This window comes from Tamandua tetradactyla, chromosome X (assembly GCF_023851605.1).
Source record: "Tamandua tetradactyla isolate mTamTet1 chromosome X, mTamTet1.pri, whole genome shotgun sequence".
Taxonomy (NCBI): Eukaryota; Metazoa; Chordata; class Mammalia; order Pilosa; family Myrmecophagidae; genus Tamandua; species Tamandua tetradactyla.
In genome coordinates, this window is record NC_135353.1 from 160,195,752 (window position 1) to 160,212,254 (window position 16,503).

Below are 16,503 nucleotides of genomic sequence, written 5' to 3' on the forward strand. Positions count from 1 at the left end.
AAATTAGGGAAATTCTGAATTAGTGCTATAATCAGCATGATATTAAGATGCATTTAAAATCTTAGGAAGATAATAGTTAACAATCAAAGAAGGCATCACTGCTTCATCTTTACCTAATAACAAATCGATTAGAATGCGGCATTATTTTTATACATCAACAGAGAGGAGCATAACATAAAAAGAGAGACCACTAGAGATACATTCAAGTAACAATAATTTCTTACTATGAAAAGACTTTTCTAAGTATTAGGGAAGGAGAAGAACACATAGAAATAAAACTTGGGGTGAGAGCCATAAGGAGGAACTTTATCAAATGGTAAATTCAGCAAGCCTCAACATTCAAGTTTTACTAGTACTAGCCACCGTAATAATGCTCATGATCTAAAATGAAAGTTAGATTGAGTAGTTTCATTACGTTAACCAACTTGATTCAGATGCCTCGAAACATCTGTTTAATATAAAAAGTTGAATAACTTAACAAAGGTGAGCCTTCAGATCCTTGGTTTTCATATAGATATTCAAAGAGATTCATTTTATTTCAGGAATTTCTGCATATTAGAGAGATTTTCTAACCTATAGAATGCATATTTTTAGGGAAGAGCTCTTCTGGAAGAGCTCTGTCCAACTGGATAATATGGTGACTTAGCATGGTTGTTGGTTTCCTTATAGTACCCAATCTTGACTAGACTGTAGAAAAGACAGATTTGAGGAAGGTTATGGATATCAGAACTGCTTCAATAACCACCACGATAACTATGAGAAGGTCTGGGGAGACAGATGTTGGCTGGGTCCTTGGGTATTGGTAGGTGCTTCTGGGAGTGGGGGAGGGGAAGCAGTGGTGTCAGGGAGTGGCAGAGCACAAACTGTAAGCTTCCTTCTCTAGTTTTGCTTTCTCTCTAGCCTGCACTTTCTGACATACCTCTACATTTGTAAGTTAGGATCCAAGTTTTTGACAGGCCTCCAATTAAAAAAAAATGTATACTTCCTTAAACCAGCAAATGAAAAAATAAGGTATTTTAAAAAAAAAACTCCAAAGGAGAAAAAATGGCAAAGAAAATCGTGGAAAACAGAAAGGACACACTTGCGGCACGTGCACATACATATGCAAAAATGGTGCTGATAAATCCAAACATAACAGCAATCAAAATGGATATAAGCAGATTAATCTTGTCAATTAACAGCAAAGCTCAGATTATATTTTTAAAAATCTGGCTGTATTATTCATAAGGGACATACCTAAAATAGCGTTATACAGAAAAATTTCAAGTAAAGTGATAGAAAATAACACATTAGGCCATTGCTAAAGAAAGTTGGTATAGCAATATTAACATAAGACAAAATAGATTTAATAATAAAAAAGCATTATTAGTGGAGCCCTGCCCTGGGTAAGATGGTTCCATCGCCCCAAAGAAGCTGTGAACAAAACCAGCAAGAACTGGCAGAAACATCTTTCTCAAAGTGTCAGAAAACAGTTAAAGGACTGTAGTAATGGCAAGTGCCAAATCAAGGAAAAGTCTACTTAAAAGCAGTAGGATCTCCTAGTGTCCTGGCTGGCCTTGCCCTTGTCCCTCACAGGCCTGGCACAGAACCAGCCTGCACTCTAAGTACAGATCTTTGGTCTAAGTCTGGAGGGAGCAGAGTAACCTTTGTGCACCTACTGAGAGTATGCATGTCTGGCTCCATTTGTTTGGTGGTAGCCTGAGGGATCTGCCATCCCAGAACTTGTCCAGCTTGTAAAAGGTAGCTCAGAAGGCTCTCCTAAAGAACACTGTGGGAGAGCAGTCAAGTTGTGCTGTCTGGGGCAAGGAATTGCCAGCTCAAGGCACATAGTGCAGTGTGCAAGACCATGGTAAAATGATTTCTTAGGGAAGATGGGACATTCCTATCCATATAAACAGGAAGGGGGTAATTCCTAGGACCACACAGGCAGACCCAAGACAAAATGCATGCACAGAAAGGATCAAGGAGGACCCTTCATTTTGTCCTGGAGCTGTTCTCTAAATCCATTGTATGGGTAGGGCCTGAAGGAGAGCATTTGCACAGGTCAATCTGCAAAGCCTGGGAAAGGTGTTTTGCTTTGTTTTTTCCTTCTTCATTTTTAGTTAGTGCACAGCATTCAAGGAAAGCTCTGTCATAACACCAGCTGGATACAGGCTTAAGGAACAGCTGTGTCATTCTAGATTCCAAGGATACTACATTAATATCAACATGTCCATGTTTCGGCAACAGGTTACAAAACATACAAAGAAACAGAAAACAATGTCCCAAGCAAAGGAAAAGATGAAAGCATTAGAAACCATCAATGGGGAGAACTAGACTCACATACCAGACAGACTTTTAAAAAATGTTCCTAAACATGCTCAAAGAGCTAAAGGAAGAGACAGGCAAAGAATTAAAGGAAATCAGGAAACACAAAGACTATCAACACAAAGAGGGATGGAAATTATGAAAAGGAACTAAACAGAGCTGAAGACCACAGTAACAAATTAAAAATTCCCTAGAGGAGTTGAACAGCAGACTGGAGCTGGCAGAAGAAAGCATCAGTGAACTTGAAGATAATATAATTGAAATCATCCAGTCTGAGAAGAAGAAAGAAGAAAGAATGAAGAAAAGTGAACAGAGCCTGAGGAACCTGTGGGACAGCATCAAGCGTACCAATGTATGTACTGTGGGAGTCCCAAGAGGAGAGGAAAGAAAGGGACAGAGAGAATATTCAAAGAAATAATGACTGAAAACTTCCCAAATTTAAACATGTATACATCCAAAACACACAACAAAGTGCTCAGAAAATGGACTAATAAACAGGTAGATGGATAGTCCATTTTCTGAGCACTTTGAGCGTAAGTTGCATACATTGCAGACAGACAGATGAATTAATAGACATGGATAGAATGATATATCAAAGGCAGCAAAACGTTAAAATTGGTGGATCTTGGTATCTGGAGGGATAGGAGTATGTTGGAGTACTCTGTATGGGATTTGTATAATTTTTATAACTGTCCTGTAAGCTTCAAAGTATTTCAAAAGTTAAAAAAAAAATAAAACAGAACGTTATTAGTGAGAAAGAGCTCTTCATATAATGATAACAGAAACAACCCTGAATCTTTTGAGTTGACTAACGTAGCAACAAAATTTGAAATTGGTTGAAATCTGGCTATAGTAAAAAACCTATTTTTCTGGTTCAACTTTGGCCTTTGGAAGGTCAAATGACAAGTACCTACTTCAATGTCATTTCTGGCACCCCTGAACTTGTACCAAGAATAATAGTATCAGGAATATGAAGAAATTAGGTGTCATTCAGACTTACTGTTAATATGTGAATGTTCACATTTATTTCCTAATGTGTAATGAGGGTCTTTTACACAAACTCAATGGAATAAAATACAAAAGGTAGCTAAAAATAACAACTATATCTGGGAACTATAGTGAGTCCATCCTTCAGATAACCTCTGATTTTGTACTTCCAGTTTCAAAAGGAGTACAGAAGAGAAGCTTTCTTAAGTTTGCAGCTTCTTCATCAAGATGAAGATATGTTATAAAAGTGTAACTAATAAAATCTTCAATGATTACCTGATGTGTAATAAGGGCCCTTTAAACACACTCAATGGTTTCTTGAAACCTTTCGTCTTTGAATCAGCTTTTTCATTCTCTTCTGCTTTGGGAGTAGATTCAGATGGGTTAATCTAAAGATGAAAACAATTATGAAGAAAAATAAAGAATTTACAGTAAAGATGGGCAGGTTATTAGGTCAAAAAGTAAATAATTCAATCCAAATTATATTGAATACATGTTTACTATATTTAAATTATATATTTAACACATACTAACGTGACCATTAACATAGGAGTGCTTACTGTAAGTAGGTCACTGTGATAATTAAAAAATAAAATAAATCTAACATATTCCTTCCGAGTATTTTTAATATTATTTTAAAGCTACTAAAGTAAGTAGTCTACAGAGAGTGATAACTGAGTGCTCTTTAAAACTTAGTAGATCAAGGTAAAGTTTTAAATTTATTACTTTAGAATAGCTTAGAAAGAAAATAATTCCTTCCAGACACATTTCAGCCATTTTTATACAAAAGCATGAAATCAGCCTTTTATACACCAAAGTGACTCTACTGGTCAGATAGTCCCATCCTCCCTCTTTCTTTTTACGTTCAAAGATGCTGAAGGGCAGCAGTGACTTCCCTGAAACCACAAAGCCGGCTAGTGGTAGACCTGGGGCTTGACCGCAGTTTCAATTTAATTTCATTTCACCTTAAAATGACCTTTTTGGGCAGCTAGAAGGAAAGATCTGAGAGGATCATGTGGTGACCCATGACAGGCTCTGGGGTCTGTCCTGTGACTGCTTATTGAAGAGTATTTTGAAAAGGATTGCTTTTTTCTTTCTTTGCTTTGTATGTGTGTTACATTGTATAATAAAAAAGTTTTTTAAAAAGTACCTTTTTGGGAAGAGCTGCTTGTTCTTCATTAGAAGTTGTTTCCAAGGTTTCTTTACCATCACTTTCTATATCTTCCTTACTTGAAGTTTCATCTTCACTGGTAATAGGCCCATTTTCACACAATGGTGTCTGGAAGTCATCATCTACTAGTGGTGGGTAGCTATACTTGAAAGGATCCTAAAAGGAAAGGGTCTTGTGTCAGCTGGCTAAAGGATGGGTAGAGAAATGATTCTCTTAATGAATTTGATAATCATTATTTTGGCCAAGAAAACACACAGTTTCACACATAGTGAAATTTAAAATAAAGGAGGCATTTTAAACCAGAAGGGGAAAGACAGCAATAAATGGTACGGTACAATTGGCTAGATATCTATAAAAGAAAAGTTAGATCTTTAGCTCACTCTTTATGAAAAAAGAAATTCAGAAAATGAAAACGTAAAAAAAGTGTGTGCAAGTATACGTGTGTGTGTGTGTATAAGCCATACAACCTCTAGAACAACACATAGGAGGATTGTAGGAAAAAAAAATACTTAACTAGGAAAGGCCTTTTGAAACAGCACAAAACCTAGAAGCCATAGAAATACTGATAAAAATCGACCACACTAAAACAAACCATTTCTGTATGGCAAAAACAAATAAACAAAAAACTAACGGACCAAAATAAACTTGAAAAACTGAAAACCAGATTTTCTTTTAAAAAAGGGCCACAAATAGGAAAATACTTAAAACACAAATCAGAAACAAAAGATGGCTTTTGTTACTATTTACAAATACATGAAAAGACTAAGAGCCCAAAAGAACAATGTATAATGGAGTTCATAGAATAAGAACTAAGACTGAAATCATTAAAAAAAAAAGCTCAACATCACTTATAATAAAATAAGTGTAAATTAAAATCACAATAAAATATTTTTCACTTGAGCCTGGCAAAGATCACAAAGATGGTAATATGCAGTGTTAGCAAGGTTGTGGGCATGTTCTCACGTATTTTTGGTAGAAGTGTAAATGGGCATAGCCTCTTTGGAGGGAAGTTTACAACCGCTATCAAGATGAAAAACTCAGTATACTCACTGACCCAAGGTTTTGACTTCTAGTTTAACCCAGACAGGCACTTGCTGCACGTGGCTCTGTGCCAGATGTGTTATTTACAGGGAGATTCCCTGCAGCACTATTATTAAGGGTAAAAGATTAGAAAGTAACCAAAGGTCAGAAGAGAACTGTTTAAATAAATTGTTATATCCATATGATGGAGTATTCTACAACGGTTTAAAAAAGTTAAATGTCTATAGCCTCTGTGATATAATCCACAGAGTAAACAGTGTGGAAAAACACTGAAGTGTTGAACAACAGATATGGTATGTGACCATTTGGGTGAAGAAATATAACGGACAGACTATATGCAGAAGGATGGAAAATCTGGCAACAGTGCAGGCCTCTGGCACTGAGTGCTGACCACTATATGGTCTACTCTTCACTCTTGGGCATCGTCTGCTTTGTAGGAATAACATGTATGGTGTGGTCTTTTTTGGAGAGAAAAAAAAAACTCCTTAAAAATTATGCTAAAGAAACAGTAGTCCTGCTATAATTTTGACAACAATCTTGAAGAAAAATACCACTAATAACAGAAAAGAGAAATAATATTTTCTATACAAAAATAAAAATCACTGTTACAATACTATAATTTTAAGAGACAATTTGTTGGGCAAGTTATTAAAAATGACATTCAATAAAATTGCTATTTAAGGGTAATACTTCAAATGAACCATATTCTGTTTTTCTAGGTTTAAATGTGAAATATAAAGCTTCGGAATAGGAAAGTAGCAAACTTCAAATTAAAAGTATTGGCTCCAGAGGGTCCAGCCTCTCCAGAACATCAACTAGTTTCACCCCTCTATACCATATTATTGATAGCACCTTCCAACATGAAAAAGTTAGAATGGGTATAGCCCAGATACCCCTAGAGTGGGAGAAAGATCAAAGGTGATGGTGGAGTGATACAGAGAAGGTAGGGTTTAACAAATGAGTATGATTACTGAATCATTATATTGATATTTCTTTTAGCCTCCAGTATCTTAGAGCAGCTACAAGTAAAAACCTAAATTTGTGGAACTGTACCCACACCAAACTTTGAAATCTGTTTTACAACTAATTGCTGCAATGTGTTTTGAAATTTATTGTTTTGTATGTTATTTTTCACACAAAAAAGAAAAAAATGTAGATTGTGATGATAAATGCACAGCTATATGATGATATTATGAACCATTGATTGTACACTTTGGATGATTACATGGTATGTGACTATATAATATATATCAATAAGTTTTTTCTAATCAAAGAAAACATATAAACAAAAGGACAAACCAAAACTTCTCAACTTGCTAGTTTTTGGTTCTGGTTGAATACAGTTTTGCCAGGCAGGCATTTTACAAAGTAGATTGTAAAAATCAAATAACTGAAATATTATCGGTCTAGTTAACCCAAGGCATACCAAAACCACAGGTTTCACAGTTTTCAAAAAAATAATCATTATCAAAATATATTTAATTTTTATGTGATATTAAAAATGTAACATGCATATACTTAGTCCTGGTCTGTTTTTTGTAAGCAGTAAAATAATTTCAAACAAATTTTAAGAGTATATACTTCATGATATCTTTTAAATTAAAAAGACTGTTCAACAGTGAATAACTGGAAGCAGACTAGTCACATCAAAAGAAAATTAAATAACTTATGGTTTATCTCTAGACATGGACTACTATATAGTCATAAACAAGAGTAAGTTAATAGTACAATTATAAAATGTGCTTTCATCAACTGTGACAAATGTACCACACTTATGCAAGACATTAATAAGGTGGTATATGGGAATCCTGTATTTTACATGTATGCTTGTTCTCTAAACCCACAACTTCTCTAATTAAAAAAATAAGCTTTTCATGTATTGCTTTGGAATGATATCTAAGACATGTTGTGAAGTACAAAGCAGGAAGTGCAACAGCACGTGATCACACTACCTGTTAAGAGATGGGAAGGAGGAAGAATTATATATACTTATTGGCTTATCTACACAATACATATCCCTGGAAATAAATAAAAGAAATGCAACTAGGGAGGGGAACAGGTGGTTGGGGATAGGATTGGGAGGGAGCCTTTTACTAAATACTGTTTTATACTTTTTCAGTGTAGAACCACATAAAAATACGAACATCAAAAAATAAAAATTTAAGAACTTTAAAACAAAGTCAATTACATTTTTTGCTTGGAGTATCTGTAATCTTTCTTTGGATGGGATAATATTTTCTTTCCTTCTTGAGGAAAGAATATAGCCTAGTATGCCATTATCCATTATTGAAAAGTTCCAAGTACTATACTTACAGTTCCACCCATGTGCGGAGGCAGGTATTCTACACTGACATAGTCCTGGACTTCATTTTTACTTGTAAACTTCAAAAAACTCACAGCTTCTGGACCAAGCCAACTTTTTACAATTTTGAAGGCAGCTGAAGGAAAAAGTTACTTTATTAAATTTTTTTCATTCTACTTATTTTATATGCTAATGAAAGTCTTCTGAAATTAGTTTGGGTTATAATCTGTTAATACTTATCTTTAATTGGCATGATATTTAATTAACGTACCTTAATTTCTATAGGCGTTGATATTGTCACCATCCCTTATGGATTTCAAAAGTTGCAAAAGATTCATGAAGATTAAATTACCCTGATGCTCATTAATAAACTTATTAAGGTTTTTGCCTCTCAGCAAATTCATCAATGATCCCAACTACTAAGGTTTCCAAACCCTAAATCAAAGTGCAGTATATTCAAAGAACTAACTGTCCAGTAGTATGGAGAGTCAATACGTCACTTATCTCCTACTTCTGATCTACTCCCAATCTAAGAAACTTCTCAAATAGGAAGTCAAGAAGAGAAGGAAGGGGCAGGCCACAGTGGCTCAGGGGCAAGAATGCTTGCCTGCCATGCCAGAGGCAGGGTTCGATTCCCGGTGCCTGCTCACGTAAATAAAAAAAAAGAGAAGGAAGCGGCCTCCTCCTCATCCATGTGAGCTGGATGGAGGATGAGGAAACCACTACCCAGACTTCCTTCCCAAGTCTAACCTTGTCTGTCTTTCCCCCAGGACCTGCAGCTTATATATTGTGGGGAACCTACAGGATGTGCAAGACTCAACTGTTAACAAAATACAGCTGTTCAATGATTACAATCTTATCCTGTCATGCCATTCTTTATTTATACTTAATTTCTTACACCTCATTTCCACTGTGATATGTGAAGTACATTTTTAAGAAATGAAGAGGAACACTGTGTTAAATTTGCATTAACTGTCAATGAAAAGAAATTAAGAAATCAAACAGCATGATAAACATTAAATAGTATTTTGGGAATTAAATTTTTACTTTGGCTAATTATGCTTTAAACCTTTTTATATAACACATTTTCATTAGTTTTCCATTTAAATAGTCTGGGAGCTGACATATTTGAAGCTGTGCTACTTGAATTAAATAATGTGCAAAACTGATTTTTTACAGCTTGAGATAGAATTCACATACCATAAAATTCACCTATTAAAGTACATAATGCAGTGTTTTTTAAAAAAAGTATGTTCACAGTGTTGTACAACCATCACCATTATCTAATTTTAAATTTAGATACCTTTTTAGATATCTTTTTTCCTGAACAGCTTTGTTCATGTAGCATGTTTTTAAGATTCATCAACATTATAGCATGAATCAGTACTTAATTCTTTTTTTTTTTGTATGCGAATGGCAGGGCTCACATTTCATTCTTTCTCCATGTGAGTATCCCCTTATTGCAGTACCATTTTGTTGAAATTATTTTCTTTTGGTTTTTCATTTGTCTACTTGTTTGTTTGTTTGGGAAGTGCATGGGCCGGAAATTGAACCTGGGTCTCCTGCATGGCAGGTGAGAATTCTACCTTAATATGTTTATTTATGGCTGAATAATATTCCATTTTATGGCTATATATTTATCAGTTGATGGACATTTGAGTTGTTTCCATTTTTTGGCTATTATGAATATTGCTGCTATGAACAGTGTGTACAAGTTTCTGTATGGACATGTATTTTCAATTCTTCTGGATATATACCTAGGATTAGAACTGCTGGATCATATGGAAAACGTTTAGCTTTCTGAGGAACTGCCAAGATGTTTTCCAAAGTCAGTGCACCATTCTATATTCTCACCAGCAATATGTGAGGGTTCCAATTTTTCCACATCCTTGCCAACCTTAGCTATCATGTAACTGTCTTTCTGATCATGGACATCTTTGCGGGAATGATGTATATCACACTGGTTTTGACTTGCATTTCTCTAATGACTAATGATGCTGAATACCTTCCTATTTGCTTATTGACTATTTGTATATTTTCTTTTGAGAAATGTCTATTTAAGTCCTTCACTCATTTTTTCAATTGGGTTATTTGCCTTTTTATTGTTAGCTTCATAAAATGAGTTAGGTAGTGTTTCCTTTTCCTCAAATTTTTTGGAAAAGTTTGAGAAGGATTGGTGTTAAATTCTTTTTGGAATGTTTAATAAAACTCCCCTGTGAACCTATCTGGCCTGGGGCTTTTCTTTGTAGGAAGATTTGTGATGACTGATTGACTCTCTACTTGTGATTGGGTTTTTGAGATCTTCTATTTCTTCCTGAGTCAGTATAGCTTGTTTGTATATTTCTAGGAATTTGTCCATTTCATCTAAGTTATCTAGTTTGTTGGCATAAAGTTGTTCATAGAATGTCTTTTGATTTTTTAAATTTCTTTAGGGTCTGTGGTAACAACACCCCTCTTACTTGCATCCTCTCTCGTTCCTTCTTTGTCAGCCTTGCTAGCAGCCCGAGGATTTTATTGATTTTCTCAAGGAACCAACTTTTGATTTTAGTGATAATTTCTATTGTTCTTTTGTTTTCCCATTCATTTGCCTCTGCTTTTCTCTTCTTCTATTTCATTTGGGGTTAGTTTGCTTTCTTTCTCAAGTTCCTCCAGGTGAGCAGTTAAGTCCTCGATTTTTGCTCTTGTTTGTTTTTTAATATAGGCATTTAGGGCAATAAATTTCCCTCTCAGCATGGCCTTTGCTGCATCCCACAAGTTCTGATACGGTGTATCCTCATTATCATTCGTCTCCAGATAGCTACTGATTTCTCTAGCAATTTTTCTTTTATGATCCACTGGTTGTTTGAGAGTGTGTTACTTAATCTCCATATATGTTTGAAAGTTCTCATTCTTTGGTGGTTATTATTGATATTCAGCTTCATTCCATTGTGATCAGAGAAGGTGCTTTGAATAATTTTGATGTTCTTAAATTTAAAAAGACCTGATTTGTGCCCCAGAATATGCTCTATCCTGGAGAATTTTCCATGATTACTAGAGAAGAATGTGTATAACTTTGTGCTTTGGGGTGCAATGACCTATGTATGTCTGTTAGATCTAATTCATTTATCAAATTATTTAATTTCTCTATTTCCTTGTTAATATTCTCTCTGGTTCTATCTATAGAGGAGAGTGGTGTATTGAAATCTCCTACTATTACTGTTGAAATGTCTATAGCTCCCTTCAGTTTTGCCGATGTCTTTCTTATGTACTTTGGAGCTTCTTGGTTGGGAGCATAAATATTTATGTTATTCCTCCTTGGTGAATTGTCCCTTTTATTAACATATAGTGTCCTTCTTTGTCTCTTATGATGTCTTTACATTTAAAGTCTATTTTGTCTGATATTAGTATAGCTACTCATGCTTTCTTTTGGTTACAACTTGCATGGAACATCTTTTCTCATCTTTGTACTTCAAATCTGTTTGTATTCTTGCGTCTAAGGTGAATCTCTTGTAAGTAGCCTACAGCTGGATTATATTTCTTAATCCATTCTGCCAATCCGTATCTTTTAATTGGTAAACTTAGTCATTATTACCGAAAAGGCATTTCTTGAATCCACCATCTTATCCTTTGGATTCTGTTTGTCAGATCTATATATTTCCTTCCCTCTATCTCTTTTTATCCTTTAAGTTACCCTTACTGGTACTCTTCAATTCTGTGCCCTCCACCAGACCTCCCTTTCTTGTCTTTTATTTTTTTTCTCAACTGGTAGAACTCCCTTTAGTATTCTTGTAGGGATGGTCTCTTCTTGACAAATTCTTTCAGAATCTGTTTGTGAAAATTTTAATCTCTCCCTCAGTTTTGAAGAACAATTTGTCTAAGTACAGAATTCCTAGCTGGAAGTCTCTCTTTCAGGATCTGAACTATATCATATCACTGTCTTCTCATCTCCATAGTGCCTGTTGAGTAGTCTGAACTCCGTGTTATGTGGTTTCCCTTGTATGTAATAGACTATTTTTCTCTTGCCGCTTTCAGGATTTTCTGCTTCTCTTCAACATTTGTCAGACTGATTAGTATGTTGTCTTGGGGTAGGCCTAGTTGGATTTATTCTATTTGGAGTTTGCTGGGCTTCTTTGATTTGCATATTTGTTCTTCATAAGGGTTGGGAAGTTTTCCCCCATTATATCCTCAACTAATCTTCCTAGCCCTTTACTCTTCTCTTCTTCTTCGGGGACACTAACAATTCTTCTATTTGTGTGTTTTGTTTTGTCCATCATTTCCCTGAAATCCAATTCAAATTTTCCCATACTTATAGTATGGGAATTTGCTGTTTTGAGTGTTCAAAATTAGTTGTCCTGTCCTCTAAGATCACTTATTCTTTCATCTGCCTCTTCAAATCTGTTGTTGTCTCAAGTATATTTGTGCATTTGTTTATTTATTATTTGTTTGCTAGCATTTTATTCAGGATGTGTATGTCTATATTCATAAAAGATACTGGTTTGAACTACTGGTTTGTAGTTCCTTCCTTGTGATGTTTGATCTCAGGAACATATTGGCCTCATAGAATGACATGGAAAGTGTTTTCTCTTCTTTTATGTTTTGGAAGAGTTTTTGAAAAATAGATGTTAATTCTTTAAACTTTTGGTAGACTTGACCATGAAACCACCTGAACTTGGGCCTTTTTTCTGAGGAGCTTTTTTAATTACTAATTACTAATTCAGTCTCTTCACTTGTTATAGGTCTATTCAGAATTTTTATTGCTTCTTGAGTCAGTTTCAGTAGTTTGTGTCTTTCTAGGAATTTGTCCATTTCCTTCAGGTTAATCTAATTTCTTGTAATGTAATTGCTCATGGTATATTACCTTACAATCGGTTTTATTTCTATAAGGTCAATAGTGATGTACCCTCTTTCATTCCTGATTTTAATAATTTGAATCTTCTCTTTTTTTTCTCTTGGTCAATTTAAAGGTTTGCCAAGTTTATTGATCTTTTCAAAGAACCAGTTTTTGGTCTCACTGATTTTCTCTACTGTTTTTCTATTTAACAATTGAGTTTTACAAGCAAAAATGGAAATATACATCCTCAAAATATTACAATTATGATCATTTTAAAGTTGGTCAACAGTGTGTTTCAACATCTTTTTTTTTTTAAACAATAAATATATCCTGCCCGTCTCAGGGGTCATGTGACTACAGTAATTTGGGGTCAAATTTCGGATTTATCTCAACTTCCTCCTCAACACCTGAAGCCCAGAGAGAACCTAGCCAAGGCCTGCATTTTATGATATACCCCATATGTGGGTGACAAACTGAGTCTTTTGGTCGGTTTTACTTGAACACGTTGAGGCTGTTTTTAGAGAACATTAGAGGGCAGTCCCATAGTCGAGGAATAGAATGTTAGTATGAGGAATAGAATGTTAGTATGGTTTGCTTAGAAATAGTCTTGGAGCATTCTAGCTCCAACTTCTAAGAGTACATGCTGAGTATAATATAAACATTAAAAAAAATTTCTGTAGAAATATGGTTAGATTGGGAAAGTAAAGTAAAAAGGAAAATAGATTTTATTTTAGGAAAGTATAAACAAGAAACTCACCGTTCATTATCCAAGGCATATCAAAGATTACGATTTTTGCTGAAACATGAAATGAAAAATTTATTGAATGTGACTTAGTAGCCCTGTAATAACATCATTTATACCTAGTCTAGAAAAGGCTAGTCACCTAGATGCTACTAATTGTTGAACTAGCTGACTAAGTTCTAATTCAGTGATGGGTGAGGGATGCTAGAACACAACTAACATCTCCCAACTGTGAGGGGTCCACACAGGAGGACTGCTGGTTGGTAATGAATAATGTACCGTCACTTCCCTTCGGCAAATAGCCTGATCTTTGTTCATTAACTGCTTCTGCTATTGGCAGAAAGGTATGACAGAAAGCAGTTAAATGCATAAGTGGAGTCTGTGGATGCAGGTCATCAAGTTCCTGCTGAAGACCACTGAAGTTAAAATGATTTCAAAGTTCTAATTTATTGTTTAGATTATAATTTTCTAGAGAATATATTGTTAAATCACATTCACAGTTGCACCTACCCTCTTCTTAATAAATGAACCATTATGTTTTAAGTTTATTTATTAACAGTTTTCTCAAAAGAATCTTGGATGTGTTTTATAAGGTAGTAATGATGTTATACTATTTGTAAATGACTCTTCACAAACTCTTTTAGTAAAGGAGTTTCATAAAGAAGTAGAGATTTTATTTTCATTTTGTAAATAAAAGAAATAAGCTAATACTATAGGGGTAGTGATTCCCTACTTATCAACGAATGGCACTCCTCGACATTCCTTTGTGAATCAGGGTATATGCCAGATAAATGAAGAATTCATAAGGAACTGCAGATCCTACTGTTTTCCCAAGCTGGATACCATTTATATTGCTCATTCACTTTACCTAAAGACATTCACCAATTTTCTCTCTGAAGACAGGAGAGTACAGGGCTAGAGGAAGCACAAACCATTTCACACTAATATCAATATTGTAAAAATATGCCCAAGTAAGATGATTCATGGATTGTATGCTTTAGTGTCATCTGAGTCACAAGTTCCCAAACAACTTGTGCATTTTCCTTTTTCTGATGGTTCCCCATTGTCTGTCTTATATATTTTCATTTCTAACCCACTGGTATTAAATACATTTGACTATTTATGTGTGGTGTCACCTTGATTTCTCCAGAGGGAAAACATTATATAAGTCCAACAAATAAAAAACGAATATATAAGGTTTGGGAGTTCTTCATTCAGGTAATTAATGGAAAAGTCACAATTAAAAAAATAAAAGCAAACTTCAAACATTTAAAGTTAGTACATTCTGGCCAAGTGTTTGCTTAATGAGAATTTTTAAATAGCAGGAAAAAAGAGTTCCATATAATAAATATTATTTTAAGTGAACTTCTAAATTGAAAGATGAATAAATCGGATAATCTTGGAAATGAATGCTTTTATGTTCCTGGGTATGTGCTATAGCATGCAATGCATACAGTTCAGAACTTAAACTCTTAAAAATAACTGTAAAGAACTAGGATTATTCATGAAAAAGCTTTTCCCTGTACTACTAAGGTACACTTACACTACTATGACTACATTTAAAACACTTTATGAGAGAACAATGCTTCAGGTATGAAACAGACACTCAGTGTCTCAGGTATGAGTGTCTACACTATGAGGTTCCACAATTTATAGATACTATCTATAGCTTCTATATATTAAATTCTTATAAAGAAGTAAGTTACTTACAGAGGTATTTAGGGTAATAAACCTTAAAGCAGTTGATGATAAAGCGTACAAAGTCCATGTCCTAAAAACAAAGATTACATATTCAAATTTTTAAGACTCTCCATATTAGAAAACTTTAAATTGCTCATTTTCTAAAGGTGATGAATAGGAAGATAATTATTACATATTTCAAAAAGTGAATTTCATAAAATAAATATCTATATTCTCAGAACTGAGGTTATAAGTCCCCAAGCTACTATAATAATCAGCCCTAAAACTGAGTTACAGAAAGCAGATGCTCAGTGTTGGTTTTCAACATCATTCACATTACCTCAAATGAGTTACATGCTTCAGGCTGTTAAGGCATTGTGGCATTATAAAATGGATCTAAAAGCAACTCCCACAGAGAAATTCTAAGACCTTATTGAACAATTAAATAATTATTGAAACAAGTACACAGCTTACAGTTGACAACTTGCAATGATAATACACACACATATATACAAATTCTGGTGTATTTTCTTTTTAAACCTAATTTTTATACCTCATAATAGCTTTGATAAAATGTATTTTATTAGTCCTTTATACAATAGTTAATTTGCCATATCTACTTTACTTCTGGCCTTCTTTCCATTTGTTTAGGGACTTACAGCTAGTTTTTTAGTTTATATTCAAGTGTTGTTCACGGATTCCAATTTCTGGAAGATTTTATAAACTCAGCTGTCTGGGTAACAGCTTTGAGCATAGTAACATGAAGTTATGTTATTAGAGTTATTAATTATATGGATCATTTCATTTCAGGTTATTTCATGACCAAAGGCTGATCCGCTAATCCTGATCAGGATGAAAAATAAGACCAGGCAAATCTAAGTCCACTGAAAATGAGTTTTCTCAGAGATGAGAGTCTATAAAGTCAGCCCTAGTGTGTGAGTTGCAGCGTCTTTAACTACAGTAAAGTGAAAATAAGCATCCTTAAGTATTTATTATGGGGTAAATTCTAGTATATAATTAATATCTTTATAACTAATGATTATTTCCACCATGTACAGTGCAGCTTAATAATTTGTAGTTAAGAGCCAAAAAAAATTTAAAATAACTAGAGTTATATGAAAATGTAACCCAGTGTATAACCTGTGGCCCCTGGAGACTTTGCCTAAGAAGTCTTCACCTAATTCTCATTTTCATCTTTTATTTAATTGAAAATCCACGCTCATAACATCTTGAGTTACTGGTAATTCAAGCGGACATGATTAGGATGCCCCTGGTATACATATAATAGTGGGTTCTACCTAAAATAACTATGAAACTATTGTTCTGCATTCTATAAGGATGTTTTTGAGGATGTTATTCACTATCTTGTAAAATGTCCTTTCTTTAAGGATGCATGAAAGGCATTTTCTTCTCTGCTTTTAGTATCAGGAATAGATAATCTTCTTCTAAGACACTGGTTTTAA

At 34.3% G+C, this 16,503-nt stretch overlaps 1 protein-coding gene across 3 annotated transcripts in view; it reads right to left on the minus strand.

The window, feature by feature from the left end:
* Window positions 1-16,503, minus strand: part of MOSPD2 (motile sperm domain containing 2) — a 72,326-nt gene that overhangs the window by 11,506 nt on the left and 44,317 nt on the right. For all 3 annotated transcript variants that reach the window (XM_077145318.1, XM_077145317.1, XM_077145316.1), the window contains exons 6-10: window positions 15,071-15,131; window positions 13,376-13,414; window positions 7,820-7,944; window positions 4,445-4,621; window positions 3,571-3,683 (exon numbers count right to left, since the gene is read on the minus strand). In XM_077145318.1, the coding sequence (XP_077001433.1) occupies window positions 3,571-3,683; window positions 4,445-4,621; window positions 7,820-7,944; window positions 13,376-13,414; window positions 15,071-15,131 (515 nt within the window). The remainder of the gene's footprint in view (window positions 1-3,570; window positions 3,684-4,444; window positions 4,622-7,819; window positions 7,945-13,375; window positions 13,415-15,070; window positions 15,132-16,503) is intronic.